Source organism: Dermacentor andersoni, chromosome 1, assembly GCF_023375885.2.
Source record: "Dermacentor andersoni chromosome 1, qqDerAnde1_hic_scaffold, whole genome shotgun sequence".
Lineage (NCBI taxonomy): Eukaryota > Metazoa > Arthropoda > Arachnida > Ixodida > Ixodidae > Dermacentor > Dermacentor andersoni.
The window spans coordinates 312,794,618-312,813,990 of record NC_092814.1 but is presented as its reverse complement, the minus strand read 5'-3'; the positions used below and the strand labels follow the sequence as shown (position 1 = coordinate 312,813,990).

General features: G+C 48.0%; 1 protein-coding gene across 1 annotated transcript in view; it reads right to left on the bottom strand.

The window, feature by feature from the left end:
- The window catches only part of LOC126548190 (bone morphogenetic protein 4-like), a 337,221-nt gene that overhangs the window by 52,085 nt on the left and 265,763 nt on the right, over window positions 1–19,373 (bottom strand). Inside the window, exon 5 of the mRNA XM_050196325.2 lies at window positions 13,216–13,383. Within this exon, the coding sequence (XP_050052282.1) occupies window positions 13,216–13,383 (168 nt within the window). The remainder of the gene's footprint in view (window positions 1–13,215; window positions 13,384–19,373) is intronic.

Sequence of the window (19,373 nt, the reverse complement as noted above, 5' to 3'; positions counted from 1 at the left end):
GTTTAGTTAGCAACGAATTTTGTCCCATGTCGTTAACGTTGGTCGCGAAGTTCGCGACACCATAGGAAAGAAGGAGCAGCTGCAGGCGCCATCATCCACCGGAGCGCTGAATGTGGAGTAGACAACAAATGTTTACGGGAGAGAGCTTTTACGGCAAATGGGATCTTATGCTATGCTAATGGGAATGATGCTGTTAATTTAATGGATCACAGCGCAGGTCACAAAGGCTATACTACACAGTCAAACTTTGGATTGAAGGGCGGCTCCAGCAAGGCAACTGTCTCATGTACATAAGCACTCTTATCATCATCACCCGTCCCAGTACTTTCACTCCCCTTCCCTCTTTCCCAGTGCAGAGTAGCAGACTAGAGTGCACTAGCTCAGGTCGACGTCTCTGTCTTTCGTGCCAATAAATTCTATTCTATTCTATTCTATTCTATTCTATTCTATTCTCTATATTGGATTGAAGGCTACTTGCCCAAGCTTCTCGCCAAATCCGCGTCTCATCAATTGTGTCGCTGGCTGTAAGTGGCGCACTAGGGCTGTATTACGAAGCTCTTCGCTCGTAAGTGCTCTTTTTCACTGGCCGGTCGAGGGCGAGGATGTTGTTGGCTGCAGCCGGATTTAGCCCTGCAAGGCTTGCCGGCAATTGCTCCGCCCGAGCACCTCCTTCCAGGAAACGTCGTCAACATTCAGAAGCGCAGCGCCAGACGGGCGAACAAGACGACTACGCGCACAACGAGGCGGAACAGGACACGAGCCCACAGCCTGCGAGCCATCGCGCGCCGTGCCACGCCACGCCGGGCCGTCCAACCACCGCCACAACGCCGTAAAATGAAGCTGCCTTCACTTACAATATGCGCAGTAACAGGACTAGGAAATATTCTTTTTGTTAGGAACAATTCTAGCGTAAGTGTTTTTGTGAATACGGGCCCTGCTCTGTTAAGGCGTGACACTTCTAATTTAACGGAGCACCGTGCAGGTCAAACACGCTGCCAAACACTGAAACTTTGAATTCGATGCAATTTTTTTTTTTTGGCCAATTTACTCTGTCCCGAAAATGTTTGTGGTCGACTGTACGTGGCGTATCGGGGCCGTACTTACAAAACATTTCGCTCGCAAATGCTGTTCGCCATTCGCGAGGTGCCTGCGCTAGGCATTCTGATTGGCTGGAGTTCGCTCTCACGAAAAATCTTTGCGTGTGGGCTTTTCGTGAACACGGTTCCAGAAGTCAGCTGTAGGGTTTGACGCAAATTACGCCATACAGGAAGAGGAGAGGTGGACTGTATGCCGGTATGCCGTATGCCTGGTCAGGTAACGAACCTGGGCGTTCAACCGAAGCCCCTGAACACTTCTTAGCATTCCCGCTGAAGTTCCCAATAATTGAAAGAGATATTCATTCAGGGACGTCAACAGGGCAATGAAAAACTAAGTCACCTCCCGCCACCGTTCACGGTGTCGAGAACTAAACTATCGTGTACTATGACATATTGACATCATGCATCTCAACACACGGTGGACACGGGCTGTCCAAATAAACATTTTAACTCGTTCCTCGATCACCTGCATATCGTTCTTTTATTTCGTGCAGTGACAACCCTGAGCCTACGTCCACGTACTGCACTGGTGTTGGGCAGGCTAGCTTACAGTTGCGCAGCACCTGCATCGCTTGCCGATTTAGGCAAGTAGAACGAGATGAACGGCGCTTAAGAGCCTTCACGTGAGCGCCGTCCGCTGTAGAGAATTACTCGCATCGAAACGAATCGACGAGTCGCATATGCATATTCGGTGCCCACTCCAGCTGTGCGCTTCTTGCGTGCAGCACACAACTAAGCGAAACGAACACTGATCGGCACTCGGGTTTTTCGCAGTGCGCGCGTGCCTGAGCATGTGTGCGCATGCTTATCTGCGCACGCACGCGCAAAATTTAGAACGCATTAGCGCCCTCTGCAGCGAAATTTCAGTGCGCACATAAAAAGTGCCGAGAAAGAACCATGAGGGACGGATGAAGTGAACTGGACGGTGAAAGAGATCTGCCGGGGGGTAAACACGAAGAAAGGGGAAAAATAAAAATGAGAGACGATGAAAGCAGAGCGAGAGGGAAGAAGAAAAATGTAAACATTCCTCGGCCGTGCGCGCGCGCGATCGAGTGAGTTAATTAATCGAGCGGGGAGTTATCGCCAGACGGTGCTGTCACCTGAAGCAATTTTCGGGCCGCCCTTGGCGAGGTATCGCGGCGCGCGAACGGACGGAGAGCGTGAGCGCGTTGCGCCCCTTCGCAGAGGCGCTCCGCACTTTAATATCAAATTTAAAAAGAGTGGTTTTATTACGAGAATGGTCATAGCTCGGGCCACCTAAACGTATACCTGCATAGGCACGCTTCCGATGCCGGTTTTGATGGAAATCCGGCAATACAGCCCGAAAAGTGGGTGCGTTTCAGGCGATATACTCCAGTGCTTCTGTCACCCCTTGAACATGCTTATATTCAGCGAGCAACGTGGCATAAATACTCCACAGCGAGATGTTTTTATAAATTATCACTGCGATGTGAAGGTTGCGTCAAGTAGTACTACGTTTGTGCCACCTAAGCTACAGAAGCCGCGTTCCATATATCACCATTGCAGCATACGACATCCGCATCTGCTCGAGCTGGTACGCTCTAAACAACTGTTGCGGCAAATCGCATCAGCATATATAGAGCGTTTCGTTGGCCACTCGCCCCTTTCGCTCTTCAGAACTTATCACCTTTAAGGCTTCACCAGCACACCGCGCTAAATTTTCCCGTAACTCACGAAATTTCCGCAGGGACCGATGTGGACTGGCCTCACAGGTTCGCGCCAATAGCAAATTTACAAACACTACAAATGCTCTTCCGCGTGACGCTTGGAGGTAAGCTGCGTCTGAAAGATACTCCCGAGAAATGGGTGCGTCCTGAGAACTGTGGGTTTCGTACACGAGCCCACTTTATACAAACGCACAGTGAGGCCGTACGCGGACGCGTGTCAAAAGGGCCACCGCAAGCTCTACACAATATAGACTTACGGTACACCGTACAACATATCGAGTCGTGCGTAGAGCGTAAAATATGCCAGTCCTGCAAGTCGTGAGATGCACCGATCGAAGGAATGCCGCGCCCTTCGTCTACCGGTGCGTATTGAACACTGAGGACTGGGCCTGAGCCTGTACGAGCCTCTAGCGACGGATGTTATAGGTACCCGGTTGAATCGATGTGCATATAGACTTCAGCTGCATTTTGGAGCCCGTGTTGGCTGGCGCATATTTCTCGTTTGCAACACGGCGCTCATTTGCTAGTGTCGATGAAAACGCTAAATAAAGCAGGCACCCGAGCAAGATAAGCGGTACTACGAGTGCAAGGGAGCATCCACATTTCGCAAACGCTGCAGCGGGGATACTTATCGCCCGTGGCACCGTCTCCGCGACAAGCTCACTCCGTAAATTCCCACTTGGCATTTTTTTTTCGAGTGCGCCTGCACCGAGGTTGAGTAAATAGCATTAACGGCTCCATAAGTCACTGAAGCGAAGAAACGCGGAATAAAAGTGAAATGTTTTCACTGCAGGGAGCGCTGTTATACTTTAAGTGCTATCAGGTACCCTTAATGACAGTTTGAAAATGTGAGCACATACGTACCTAATGAATAAAAAAAAAGGAGTAGGATGTTGGAGGGAGAAGGAGTCACACTGAAGAGCAGAGAGCACACCTACCTCCGTACCTCATATGGCGGAGCACGGCAAGCAACATGAAAAGGCTGTTACTGCTGTTCACAAGAATGGGCTGTTTATCGTCTCCTCTTTCGTGCAGTTTCCCTTAGTGGCGAATGTTAGTGATAGCATAAAGGTTGCACTTCATACAACAAAAAGGAACTGACTCTCCTCCTAAGCTTTGCTTAGACTCAGCGAAAGATTGGGCATTTGGCAGTTGAAAATCAGAATAAGGCTTTTTTGTCCCAAGATTTGGGAGAAACCACAGGGAAGAAACACTACGGTTATTAGCTTGACTGGATCTGGGTCCCCTGGCTACATGGCATATGATATGAGAGGGAGAAAATTAAAAAAAAATACATAATATTGAAATGAAATGTGCACGCAGCTGGAATCATATTTTACATATAGTATTTGCATGCACACAAGTCGTAAAAACGTAATAAATATTTCGAATTAAAGTAAGGCTAGGAACCAAAATTACAAGCAGGAAGGCATAAATACCGCTCATGAACAAAAACACTACGTATTATTAGAACGCACGTAAATACAGACAAAAACAATCAATGTTTTTTTTTTTTAATATACATCACTTGTATCGCAATAAAAGAAGAAAACAAAACAAGAGGGGTGACAATTCATGAGGTAAGTAATATAATTATTTAATATAGTAATAGTGATTTCCACAAGTCGATTCGGATGAATGTTTTTTCTTCAGCACCCTGAATGAGAGTGGGTGCTTGTCTTGGCAATTAAGCTCAATATCTCAAATTTAATTTGAATAATTCTGTAACAAATCAAACCTTTTATCTAATCAACCCGACGGGCATACATTTTTTTCCAGCGGAGAACTGAAAAAAATTATGCGTGGCTCTTCTATCGCAAATACCAGAAACCAGCGGGGAAGACCAGTAAAGTAGTGCCAAACCGCACACAAGACACACGAGTGCCGGCAACGCGTCCTTACGGCGTCCGCCAAAGGCGTCTACTGCAGCGTCCGCGATTCGCGTGGCCAACGCCGTAGTAGACGCAGCGGTTCTCTCCACTCTGTACACAGTGGCGGGCGAGGAGGACATGGAGGCACCCTAGCAGCCGCCGAAGAAGAACGCCCCTCCCCGCTCGCCTGATGCCCCTGCCTCGCGCACTACAGGAGATGGCAAGCATCCGGGCCGCGTTCCTCGCTCGCGTGCGCGCCGCTAATCCTCCCCCGCATGGCTCCACCCACCCTTGCCGCGTCGCTATGCTGCGCGATGCTATTTTATACTCTGATTTCACTCTCTCTTAGCTGCCTCCCCCCCCCCCCCCCCCAAGCTAGCTCGTTCTAACAGCTCCGTTGTAATTTGAAACGCATTGACCAGTGAAACGAATAAATGGATTCTGGGGTTTTACGTGTCAAAACCACGATTTGATTATGAGGCACGCCGTCGTGGGGGACACTCCGGATTAATTTTGACCACCAGTAGATCTTTATTTGCCACACCAATACTCCTATCGCTTCGATGGGGACATTGCCTGTATTATTTTGTTTCACAAAGGCTGCGTTGAACAGCACCGTCATGGTGGACAAGTAGATGATACGACGCAAGTGCGGTAGCGGGGAAACGTTTCAATGTGTGCGCGTAGGGGATGATGGGCAAACATACGCAGTATTTGCTTGTCCTCACTCTTGGGACTTCAGGCGCTACGTCACAAAAACGGGCTGCTATTCCGCTTGACGAAGATATGTATACTGCGATCGCTTACAGTTCATTTGCTGCGAAGCTTCCGCAAAACTGTCCTATGCCTCGCAACATAAGAACTAAGTGTCATTACCATCGAGACCCTGTTTGATGTCCACTGCAGCGCAAATGCCTCAGCAAAATATCCCCAATTTTCCTTTTCTTGCGTCCATAGAACACATCTTTTGATAGACAACGTAATAATACCATCATTGTAGCGATTTTTCTGCTACCCAAGGACCCGTTTACTCTTCCTGGGCATTCATTCTGATACTATATGAAATCACCAGTTCTCTCTATCATGCATTACAAGATAGGGAAAATAAAGTTACCTTTTCTCCTACAAGTGTTCTTCCATGACTTTTCATGGTTATAATTCAAATGACGGCGTGCAGAAAGAGAGAAAAAACGCAGTAGCTACAGCAATAATCAAAGCTGCTAAGACGAACATTGCATGTATAATGCTTTGTAGCTTTCTTTTATCACGCACGCTTACAACGTCCCTTTGGTAATCATAATCTTGAAATGTAATATAACACGCTTGTCAAAAATGAAAAGAAAGGAAAAATAAGAAATCTGCAGATACAACGCAATTTCAGCATCTAAATGACGGGAAGCTTGTTTGAGAGTTAGCGATGTAGCAGGGATAGCCGATGACTGCAGCACAGCATCATCATGTGTAGCTGTTGTCTCGCAGTGACACGACGATGAAGGCGATGTGTGATGATTGTCGAGGGCAGAAAGGTGATGACATGGAGATGGGGGGTACAGAGAAGTAGTGCACATACATAAATACATTTAAGGCTTTTAATCTCCGGTATCACACGTGCCCACTCACTCTGGGGTACTGGCCAAGAATGGGAGCGCACCCAGTGGTTCATGTCCGGTGTCCCTATTTCTTGGTTACTCGGCCACGGAGAATTCTCGGCACTATTTGACTCGCCTCAAACATCACGGCACCAGGCGCAGCTAGACAGCTCCATCGCACGGGTTGCGCCCAACCCTACGGCTCCGGCCGGTGGCCCGCATAAATCACGTGAATGGGTGGAGGCAAATAGACTTGGCACCAAGATCGTTGATCCAGCTGGACTCTGACGGCAACAACTCGGACTAATAGTCGTTAAGAAGCAAAGTTGCTACCTCTCTTTTCGCAAGGTAGCAGCCAGCAGCAAGTTGTCCATTCGGGCGTGCACATACTCAGTGGTGCAAGTTGGTGTCTACTGGGAAAACGACAACCGAAAAATGGGATAGAAACAAGGAGGTTTAAATAAAACTTGCTGGAGCGGAGGGGGCGCCCCTGAGCTGAAGCGCCGCCATATTGCCATAGGCAGGAAGCGGACCATCCGCCACGGCAGCCGCAGTGCGTAGTCAGCGTGGTGGCGTCCGAACGTTGGAATGGTTACATCGTGCGTTGCGTACCGCTGCACAAATCGAGCGAAAAAAGGACTGTGGGCTTGCGTTTCACTTATAAGTAGCACATTTTGAGCTTCATGAAAACTTCTCTGCCTGTCGCAATACATGCTTGACAGCTCGCAATCTGTCTCTAATTTCACATCTGACGGTCATTGTTCTTTCCAAGCAAATTTCCTAAGGAGCCCCAAATGTGCGGAGCACGCGGAGCGAGCTGTTCGGCGGGAATCATGGAAGCCAAAAGACGGCGATTACATATGTTCGAGGCACTTCACGCCAGACTGTTTTGACCGGACCGGGCAGCCGATACGGCTGCGATCGGGAAGTTGTCAGACGGTGCTTGGCGCATTTAAAAAGCACCTGCAAAAGCCAGCGAGTACACATTCTTGCGCTAGTTGACATCGCCGGTGCGGAGCGCGAGTAGGAAAAGAACGCGCCGTTTGCTATTCGCTGAAATCAAACAGACGACTCCATAGACTTCTTCATCGGTTGCTGTGTTGCCTTAATTAAATGGGTTGCTCGCAACTACGAGGTGTTAAGTAGCGTCCTTTGGGCAATATACGAGCACCTGTATTGCCTTACATTTGTGCCGTTCCTGTTCTTATATTTGTGTTTCTTTATTTAATGCAGCGAGTAAAGCCAGTAGTTTTAAACTGTGCAATCCTCGTTCCAGCTGAAAAGAAAGAGACCACCACCGAGGCCCCGGAGTACTCCAGCCGACAGAGGTGTTAAAGTTGACGAAGTTGTAGAAGATGTGGCAGTTGCATCACCTACAAAGCATCGTTACAAAGAAATGCTTCATGTTTCTCAAGAGGAGATAGCACAGCTCAAGAAGATGATAATAATTCTGCAGCAGAGCAAGCAGAGATTGGCCAAAAAAGAATGAGACTGCTGAAGAGATAATAAGGGAATCGAGGACCAAGTGCTCATGTCTGAAGAGGGCATGAAGGGGCTGACTGCAGCCATTTTCCCTGATATACAGCAACTGCGCAACAGGGCAAAGAAAAGACCAGAAAGGCACGTACCCATCCGAGCTGCGTGCATTTGCGTTGACGAAGCACTTCTATTCTCCGTCAGCTTATGAGTATGTACGCTCGAAGTTTAATGGAGCCTTCCCAGCAGACCGCGCTATACCTTTTTTTTTTTATTCAGATACCCTAAAGGCCCTTGCGGGCATTACATAGGGGGGGGGGCGGGGTAACAACAAGATATTTCAAACACAATTGCAGTGGAAAGGCAATATAGAACACCGTAGTATAGGTTACCGAACACAAAAAAAATAAGGAAGAAAGAAAAAGAATGAAATGTATACAAGATGACAATAAAGCGGTACAAATCATGTAAATGCACTTACAATGGGTCAAAAGCACAAAATTTTGTTTTTACTCGACATGCGTATTTAACCTGCGTTTCAAATGGCTTACAAACAAGACATGATCATGTTTAGAAGCAATTTTGTTTGGCAGCTTGTTCCAGTGATAAACAGCAAGAAAGAGCGGTGATTGACGAAGGAGATTCGTACGCGCAAACATGGGACGCACTTTGAAGGGATGGTCGAGGCGGGAGAAAATTTGTTGGGGAGTTTGATATGGGATGCAGTAAAGGATGACGGGGTATTATACAATCTGTGGAAGTAGGAACAGAACGGTACAGTTCCATCAACGGGGATTCTGGCTTCACAGCTGATTCACTGTCTTTCTTGAAAAAGCCTGCCCACTGCCACACGGAGAATCTGTATTGTACTTTGATTGTCGATGACACGTCAATCAGGAAACCCGTTGAGCTTGTGGGCTACTAAGTGGTTGGATATGGGGACTTTGGGACTGGAATGCATGATGAGAGACTGCCTGAAGCCAAGAATGGATGTGTGTATATGCTTGTTGGCTTGAACTTGCGACTTAAGTTGCCAGTTGGCTATTTTTTAATTGATTCATTGAAGGAAGCAGATAGGAGGGGGGGAGGGTGCGAGCTAACGAAATCGTGTATTGAAAAGCTAACGCCAATAGGTGTTGAGGTTGATTCACTGACATTTGATGGCGCGGTATCAAACATCACCAAGGCAAAGTTTCTCGGTGCAGACGTCCGACCATACTCTGAGCACTTTTCAACATGCTTTGAGAACGCGTGCGAACGTAAAAAAAGGTGTACATAATCGTTGATGCGTGTCACGCAGTCAAGATCATCCGTAATTCCTCGGCAAACGTCAGTCACTTGTTTGATGGTGACGGCAACTACGTGAAGTGGGCACACATAAAAGCACTTGAAGCACTGCAACGAAAAGAAGGGCTGCGGCTAGGCAATAAGCTGACGAATCCCCACGTGTAATGTGAAAAGCATAAAACGAAGGCTAGGCTCGCGGTCCAGTCATTAAGTGCGTCAGTTGCTGATGAACTCGAGTTTTGTGAAACTGAACTAAAGTTGCCCGAATTGAAAGGTGCAAGTCGTGCTGTAAGATTTATAATAATTTTTGACCAGCTTTTTGATATGGTCAACTCCAGAAATCGTTTCGCCAAGTGGGTCAAGGCACCGCTGAGTAAGCAAAATGAACCTTGCTAGAGGCTGTTCTTTTGCAAAGCCAAAACCTACATAATGGTTGTGAAAGACCCGAAAGGGCAACCCATCTGAGAAAGTGCAAAGAAGACTGGTTTTTCTGGCTTCCTCGTGAACATAGAAAGCGCTGAAAAAATATTTGATAAGCTGGTCAGTCAAGGCGATCTCAAGTACATCCTGGCTCACAAAATCAGTCAAGACGACGAAGAAATGTTCTTTGGATGTATTAGAGAAGGAGGTGGGTACAATAATAACCCGACAGGAGCGCAGTTCATGGCCTCGTACAAGCGACTTCTGGCGCAAACTGAAGTAAACTCTTCAGGCAGTGGAAACTGCGCCCGAGATATCGCGTCCATTCTGAGTGGCACAGCAACTCTTCAAGAAAGTATAGGCACAGCTGTGACTGCGGCAAGGCGGTCGCCAGACCGCCTTGTCGAGGAGGACCATGACTACACACCGCGCAGGCAATCCCGAGATCCTGTCATTTTTAATCTGTAGTGCCTTATATGGCAGGCTTTGTTGCCAGAAAGGTGACCATGACAAACAGTTGTGAGGAATGCGTGGTGGCTCTGCAAGCAGACCAGCAACCACCTCTAGTGAGGCAAAAGTGCCGAGGTGGGCTTGTCTTCCCTTCGCAGGACGTGATCGAGATTTGCACTACTGCTGAGAAAGGGTTACGACGACTGCAAGCTGAATGCCCAAATTTGAAATACGTTCATGCAAAGTCAAAACACTTGGTTTCGGAGGCCCTGAGCTTGTGTTAAGAAAAGAAATGGTTTTTCAAGCCTCGATGAGCATATCCTTGACTGTGATGCTTTGGACAACCACATTTATATTCTGCGCAAGAAAGTGGCCGAACTCTAAATAAGCATCAGACTCCATGACATGACGAAGGAAAGATACAGGGAAATGAGTGCCGAAAAAGTGAGGTCTGCTCTTACGAGGCTGATTACTTTTAAAAACTAGCGATACAGACCCTTCATCGGCGTTCATGCTTGCAAGTAGAACGCCAAAAGAAATCAAATGAAGTTGATTGCATTGTTATCTGCCATTTCACTTCTTATTATTGACTGCTTCCACCTTAGTGTTCGCCATAACCGTTAAAAACCACGGCGGGGAGACGCAGTCAGCGTGCCGGGCGCGCTGCGGCTCCCGTTCCTTGCCTATGACAAGATGGCCGCCACGCCACGCACAGCCGCCATCTGCCATACCAATGGGCGGCGCGGCTTCACCGGCACCCATTGATAGGTATAAGCGACCTCCGCTCCAGCAGCTTTATTTAAACCTCCTTGGATAGAAAGAGGACCAGAAAGTTTCGCTTTGAAAAAGATATTTACTCGAATAAGCCAAACGAAGGTGAATTGTGGTAAGCCCGCTGGATTTACGAATACCAAAAACTACTTTAGTTGTACTCCCCGTCGCCTCACCAGTTGTTTTTCGCAAACCGTTTCTCGTAGCTAACAGTTTCGTCTGTCGGTATTTTAGTGCAGCCCACCTATCACAAAATTGACTAAACCTATTGCCTGCATGTGGTAGTAGTCCAATAGGGCTCATGTTAAAGAGACGCGAAAGTTGTTGGTATCCAAATTCTGAGGACAGCAGGACATGAAGAATACCACAGCTACTCGAATGTATTGAGAATATTGCTCAATTAAACCTAAGCTAAGACTTATAAAAACTGATGTAACTGTAGTGGCAACAATGCTAAGCAACAGCGAACAATATCGAACAGGGCCCGCACTCACAAGCAGATGTTATTACACTAAAATTGTTCTTGAGAGCAAAGGCTTACCAAATGTCACGTTGAACACATTGCTATACCGAAGGAGCTCAGCCAATGGCAAACAGAACTAACGAACTAAAAGCTTTTCGAGTTCTGCCCGCCGTTTTGAGATAAGTTCTGTTGTAACAGCTACTTAACCACGATACGGTCCAGCCAACATGTATGCGATAACCCCTTTGAGATTGCGAACGCTTTCGTTCATTCATCCTGCGTGGATAAACCACCATCTTAGGACCCACTCGATCATATACTTACCATCGTGTTGGTGTCTAAAATGATGCTCACGAGGAATCGGTTTCTTCTAGCTTACAAATGGGAATTCCCTAAACTGAGATAAGAAAGGCTCTCGACACAAACAGTGAAATCTCCACGACCCATAAGTGCACCGGCTGCACAGGACACAGAGCCAGCCACGTCACGCGAGCTGCCATTATTAGTTAGCAGGACGCGGAACCTCGCTTCGTTTCATCTTACTGCGATGTGTCCTGCTGGCCAGAAAATGAAACGAAGCACGGTAATCATAACGGGCAAGAGAGGGCCAGCAGCAGCGTCGGCGTGAAAGTAACACGGGAGACAGGGCCCAGTTGCGAGAGACCGCGTTACTTCCAGGCAATTAACTTCTCCTGTCTGCAGCAGGCGGCGTTGCACCGTACGTCGTTCAGGGGCGAAGAAAACATCCTTGCGCGCGTTAATAAAGCGCGCGGCATGGGACCATGCTGTGAGCACGTGCGCGAGCAAGCAGCAGCATACAAGCAAGCACGCAAGTAAGCGAGGCAAAACAAGCAAGGGGAGGAGGTTGGCCGCTGGCCTCTGTGGCATACGAAGCAGCAAATAAGCCGCAAACGCTTGCTCGAGGCACTTTCTCCGCTCCCTGCCAAAGGAAGGGTCGGCTGGACAAACTCAATTAGGACTGGCTTCTTCGCGCCCGCGTGTACTGAGCGCGGTGATCGCAGAGTTCGAAGCGGGCCTGGTGGCCCCCTACGGGGCTCGTGTGTGCGCCCCCCGCACTTTCTTTAAACACTTTGTGCGGTATTCTGTCTTTTTTTTTCCGTACAGCATTACGATATTTCTCTTCCTCTTATAACGTCGTATAATAAGTGAAAGCTTGAAGAAAGCTGCCCACAGGCACAGGAAAAGCAGCTGTGTTTAGCTTCGCCAGCGATAGAAAGGTGACGAGTTGAGAACATAAGTTAACGGTTCGTACACTTATTTTCAGCGCCTTTATATACAACGAGCATAAACGTGCATATAGAGGACGCCTCACTATTCTGCGCACGGCCCGTTGAAGATTTATTTTTGTTGACTGTAGCAATGTCTAAGCCCAAGAGGCAAGCTTTTTTTCTCTTTTTTTCTTCTTTTACGGGAGTGCACTATGCCTCACATTGCTCAACTACTCGAAGCTGGTGCTTGTGGGTACACTCCTTTGGGGCTTGAATATACAAAGCCGCCTGACATACGCACGCGATAGCGGTTTATAATAACTGGCGGTTGCCAATCGCAGCAGCGAACGGAATGACGAGGAAGGCAACCATTCATGCTACGAGCCAAACGCTTTCCCAATTATTCTGTATAACCGCGGACGACAGCGCAGTAGCCGTTGTGTACTTGGCCGGCAGGCGACGCAGGTATCAGGACGCATCAGAGGTATCAGAGCACTTATGAACGATAGTCTTTGTGAATTCGGCCCCATCTACTGGTATATTCCGCTTTGCTTTCAATCACTGGAAAGACCTATCCTAGTGCCTACCGAGCTACTACCTAATTGGCACGTCGGCGCGCGATAACCATTCGTTTGTGATGAATGATTTCTGATTAGGGTTCCCTGGGCCCGTATTCCCAAGGCAGTTCATATAGTAAAGCAGTTTGTAAATGTAGGCGCCGGCCAATTATGACGGGGAACACGTTGTTAGAAAAGGCGGCCTGCCACTTACAAACGGTTCTTAGGAACGAGGAGATACGTGAATTCGATCCTACGACGGATCGCGCTTTGTGGGATTACGTGAGTGCCTGATGGAACTCGAGAAAAGTACTCACCACCGGAGGGGCCAGTCGGATACAGCGTTTCCCTGCTGGGCCTGCCGTCGTCGCTGAACACCACCAGAATGGGCTGCTTGTTCACGTGACCTTGGTGTCGCTTGGCGAAACGAAGCACTCCGTCCTCCAACCGGCGGCCATGGGCCGTGCGCACCGTCATCAACAGCCCTGCGTAGGCAACGTATATGCACGTCATTCGTTGCCGCTTCGGAGCTGCAGTGTGCTTAACAAAAAGGGAGTGCTGGCTTTTCTTTCTTTCTTCTTTTTTTTTTTTGCATGTCACGCACTGCAGACTACTTGGCAGTCAGACATTAAGACGAAATTTCGTAAGGGCTTCTTGTTGGGCAAGTTGCTACATAGTACCTATGAATGTAGCAAGTAGCAAGTTCAGCTTGCTAGCCAACGAAGATGCCTAGCTTGCTGGCTTTTGTGTTCATAAATAAAAATGAAAGCGATAAAACACTTAAACGTATGTTGCCACTTTGAAAGTGAGGGTTTTAATACGGAACACAAGCAAGCAATCACCCCATAAGAAGTCACTTTCAGAAAGAAACCGCGCTTAAAACGGGTTTAAGTTTGCTCAGTTTAAGTTAAGTTTGCTGGTTGCTCAGTGGCTATGGTGTTAGGCTGCTGAGAACGAGGTTGCGGGATCGAATCCCGGCCACGGCGACCGCATTTCGATGGGGGCGAAATGCGAAAACACCCGTGTATTTAGATTTAGGTGCATATTAAAGAACCATAGGTAGTCGAAATTTTTGTAGTCCTCAACTACGGCGTGCCTCATAATCAGAAAGTGGTTTTGACACGTAAAAACCCACAATTAAACTATTTAACAGAGGACGCAGGTCTGTGGCCACTGTATTGCGCCTGTTCGCTCCTGGTATATACACTAGCTCACCTAGTCGTGTTACTACAAGAAATAGTGCATGTCCCTTCCTTTTGCAATAAAATACCCGCTGGTAGTGCGTAACCAATGGGAGAGTCGCCTTACAACGCAGCGAACGGCTCGCGCGGACAAATGAACAAATGGTCAAATGTTAACACCGGAGGACACGCCCATTCCGCTCGCTTAGCTTACACTTACATGCAGACTTAAATTTAAGCGGCGGTTTCGCAACCAGATTATAGCAGCTTTCCCTACTTGAAATTGACGAATTCATATATGAAAGCGAACAACGCCCAGTTTCTTTCCGATTTAATGACAGTCAATTCTTCAGCTATTCATTATTTCCGCGCACTAAAGTCAGGCTTAGAGCCAACACTTTACTCTCAGTGAAGCCCACCGACTTCAACGATGAATAAACGAAAAATTCGAGCGAGCGCGTTCGAGCCAGCTCTTTCACCGAGCCAGACCTCACCTCAAAGCTAATTAAAGCATAACAAAGATAAATAAATCCACGCTCGCCAGCTGTTCCACCGCAGCTCGCTCTTCTCTGAAATGCGTGAGCAGCAACAACAAAGAAACAGTGCTTAAAAATGCCCAAATTTATTTTTTGCCGAACGCAGGGTATACTGCAGGCACTACTGTGTTTAATCAAGTGCAAATTGGCTTCAACTATAGAGCTGCTTTCACTACGGAGCTAACAATCACGCCAGCTGCTCATGCTACATTTATGCTTACAGAAGAACACAGACGAAAATTATATCGGAGCCCGAATGGCGCCCTATGATTTTTGCGTGACTCCGCGCATTTCCGGCTTTTTGAGACGTAAGGGCCGAGTTAAACAAGGAACACGTCACTTTACAAACCTTTTCACTGTTCACATTCCACTAAACGATAACCAGAACTTACGATTTCGACAACTCTAATGAGTAATTTGTATTTACTTGTAAAAGCATTGATACGTGTTCATGAAAGAGAGAGATAGAGAGGCGGGGATGTTAACCAGTCAAGAGTCCGGTTGGCTACCCTACGCTGGGGAAAGGGAGAAAGGGAAGAGAGGGAAGGGGAAGTGAGAGAAGGGGTATAAAGACGAGCAGAGTCAAAGGCGCTCGCACAAGCGACACCTTAGCAAGCAAAAAAGTGTCTTCACTGCCTTCTGAGCCGGTGATCGGTGGGACGGTTTTCTAGTATTGTCTTTTCACTCAGAGGACGATTATCTAGTTTCCTGAATGCGTTGGACATAGATTGTTTGTGTGTTTCAAGTTGAGACCAGCGGCACAATAAGTGGTCAATGTTCTCCAGGCATCCGCAGACATCACGTGCAGGGCTGTCACCCATTCCACTTAGTGCAGAATAAGCTTTCGTGAAGGCAGTTCCCGACCACAACCGACACAGAAGAGACGCTTCGCGTCGGTGCAGTCGGATCGGAGGTCCGAGTTGCTGCGAAGGGTTTAGTCTGTGCAGTCTGGTATGTGCTGTACTTCACTCAGCTAACGAAAGTGTGCGTGCTAGAATGCGAAGCTGTCTCGCAACGTCGGTCCTTGAGAGAGGAATGTGGACTCAGTGGTCTTCCTGGTTTGACGTCCGAGCTGCCTTATCAGCGTCATCATTTCTAATGATACTGCAATGGTATCCCCTGAAGAGAGATATCATGGCCTTTTTCTCTCAAGTGATGGATAAGTTCCACGATTTCGCACGTCAGCTGATCGTGAGTTCGATATTGCAGAAACAACTGTACACACTGTAAGGCCAGCCTTGAATCGCAGAAGACTGCCCATTTTCGAGTACTTTCAGCATTTATCACATGAAGTGCACCGCGGAGAGCCGCGAGCTCTGTAGCTCTAGACATAGTGATATTGGAAGCCTTGAACCACTGGATTATTCCCATTGTTAGTATAACTACAACGCCACCGGAACTGGTTGATGTAGTTGAGCCATCAGTATAGACGCGTGTGCAGTCGCTGTATTTCTCGTACAAGAGGAGTAAACTGAGTTGCTTGAGTGCAGGTGGCGGTAAGCCCAACTTTTTCCGAATCCATGAGATTGTTAGGTTTACTTGAGTACGGCTCACACTTCGTGGAGTAATCGAATGTCTTGCCGAAGGTGCGTAACCTGACCTGAGAGAGGCGCGGTGCGCGAAGACAGTGCACTGAATGTCGTGTGGGGCATTCCTACTGGGAAACTTGCGAACTGGTGGTTAGGGGTCCGGGCGATGTGTCTTATGTGCCCAGTCATTGTTTCGATGGTAATGTGCGTTCTAATAGTGTAATCTTGAGCTTTTGCAATCACTTCTTTCGTTGGCGCGCTCCGCGGTAGACCAAGGCTTATCTTGAGGGCTTGGGCTCCGTTGCCTTGGGTTGTATTAAGAGTTAGTTTTGCAGGTGTTGGAGATGACCGGTAGGCTGTACCACAGGAATCCAATAAAGAGGACCCTGTACAGTTGAAGCATAGATTGTATTGACACTCCCCAGGTCTCTCCGGCTAGGAAGTGAAACATATGGCAAATTCCCGTAAGACGTTTTCTCGCATAATTCACATGAGTGGCCCAGGAAAGATTTTTGTCCATGACCACCCCCGAAAATCTGGGACTTGTGCTGAACAAGATCAGCTGTCCGTCGAAGGATATCACGTATGGAGACATTGTTTTCCTGGTAAATGCCACCGCTGCGCACTTTTCACATGATATTTGAAGTCCTTGTTCTCGAAGGTCATCATCATCATCATCATCTGTTTTATGTCCACAGCAAGACGAAAGCCTCTCCCTGCGATCTCCAATTACCCCTGTCCTGCGCCAACCGATTCGAACAAGCGCCCGCCTAGTTTCTGCAGTTTTCCACTGCGTTTCCCTCTCTTGGAACCCATTCTGAAACCCTAATGGTCCAACGATTATCTAACCGGCGCATCACATTACCTGCCCAGCTCCATTTTTTTTTTCTTGATGTCAAATATCGTCTATACCCGTTTGCTCTCTGATCCAAACCACTCTCTGTCTCTTAACGTTCTCGAAGGTAGGATGATGTTAAAGAGCCTGCCTTCTGAAGCCGCGCGCGAAGCTGCAGTCGCGTAACACCTGACGTCCAAATACAAATGTCGTCGGCATAGATGCATGCGGTGCATGGAAGGATATCGGCGAGTCCAATGAGTGTTACACTGAAGGGCGTTGGGCTCAGTACTGCACCTTGAGGCTCCCCACGGTTACTGTAATGCTAAGAGGTTGGGCCATCCTGGGTAAGTATGAAAAAATCTCAGTTCCCTTCCATTCTGTGAAGAAGGATGACCAGCGAAGATGTGTATTTGGGCTCCTTAATGGCGAACTGCACCTCCGCAGCGGGTCCACCCGGCATTGCACTATCTTCGGGATCGGCCCACGTATGGGGAGTGCTTAACCCCTGCTTCTCCTCCGCGGCTGGTCTAGCCGGGGTTGCACCATCTTCGGGATCGGCCCACGTATGGGCTGATACGCCGGTGTTTTTACACCGAAGCTGTATACTTCTATCATCCAACGAAATTTTCGAGTCGTTGGCGTGGTAAGCAAGAAACTTCCCAAAGGTGGAACGTTCCCGAAGATAGTGCAATACCGGCCAGATCCACGGTGGAAGTGAAGCAGGGGTTAAGCACTCCCCATACGTGGGCCGATTCCGAAGATAGTGCAATACCGGCTCGGCCCGCGGCGGAGGTGAAGCAGGCGTTAAGCATTCCCCATACGTCGGCCGATCCCGAAGATAGTGCAATGCCAGGCCGGCGGCGTAGGTGCAGTTCGTCATTAAGGGGCCCACCTACACAGCTTCGCTGGTCATTCTTCTTCACAGAGTGGAAGGGCACTGAGTTTTTTGCTTACCACGCCAACGACACGAAAATTTCCTTGGGCGGTAGAGGCCTACAGCTTCGCTGTAAACGGATCTCTTATGTAGATAGCTACTAATATATAAATAGATCTTGCCACCAAGTCCTACTGCTTTTAACGTGCTGAAAATTGCTTCGTGTGTTACGTTATCGTATACTCGTTTAACATCCAGAAACCGGGCAGCATATAATTGTTTGCAGGAATTCTGGTGCTCGACGTACGTCACTAAGTCGATAACATTTCTATGCAAGAGCGGCCGCGCCTGAAACCGGCCATTGAGCCTGGATATACCAGGAAATGTTCGAGGTACCATTCTAGCCGTGCTAGAACCGTCCTTTTCATTGGTTTCTCAATGCAACTGGCAAGCTCAATCGGTCGGCATGATGTAATGTCTGCAGCCGACTTGCCAGGCTTGAGCAGTGGAATTAGACGACTGGTCGTCCATTCCTGGGGAACTGTATCTGTCTGCCAGGAGGTGTTGAGCAAGAGCGGGAGCACTTTGTGAGCCTCATCGTCAAGATTACACAGGGCACAGTAAGTTATACCGTCGGGTCCTGGCGATGATGAATGCTTACACAAGGCAAGTGCAGCTTTAAGTTCGTCCATAGGGAAAGGACTGTCCATGCGGGGGTGGCGTGAAATCACTGAGTGGTCAAGCGTCGACGTTCCAGCGGATCTAGTTTCGCCAGCAATCCTCCTGCAGAAATCGTCAGCGACGTCTATCTCTCTGCATTGTTGGTGAAGGGCCAAAGACTTCAACGGATGGCGCTACTGAGGGGTTCCACGGAGACCACGAACAGTTCTCCATATGTGAGACAAAAGTTTTCTTGAAACCAAAGACTCGAAGAACGATGTCTATCTTTGGGATGCAAGTTTGTCCATGCGACGCTGAATTTTCTTTTGAGTTCTTCTGGCCTACCTCAAGTCATATAGAGACTCTGTAAGCCTGTATCTTCGCTCTGCACGGTGACGAATTGCACGAAGGTTCTCCAGATCATTGTCGTATTCGGTGCGTGTAGACGTTTTCGGAAGGGAATGCGTAGTAGTCTCTAGGGCACCTTTATAGTGTTGTCTAGGCTAGAGGACAAGCCATCACGAGAGCCATCTTCAACAATTTATTTGAACATCAGCCTGTTGATACATTGGGTGACGCCAGCTAACTTGGAGTCCGACATCCCTTCAATGCTAGGATAAGTGTGTAACTGGTCGCTTCCCCATGTTTCTATATCCGAAAACCACCTGACTTTTCAAGTGAAGGAGCGTGAAACAAAGGTGAGGTCCAGGCAGCTACTGTATACGGTTCCACGAGGAAAGGTGGGGCTTCGATCATTTATCAAACAGTTCTTGTTCAGAGGCAAATGACACTAATTTGCTGCCCTTAGAGTTTCTCTTAGATATTTTCCAGAGATAGTGGCGGGCATTAAAATTTCT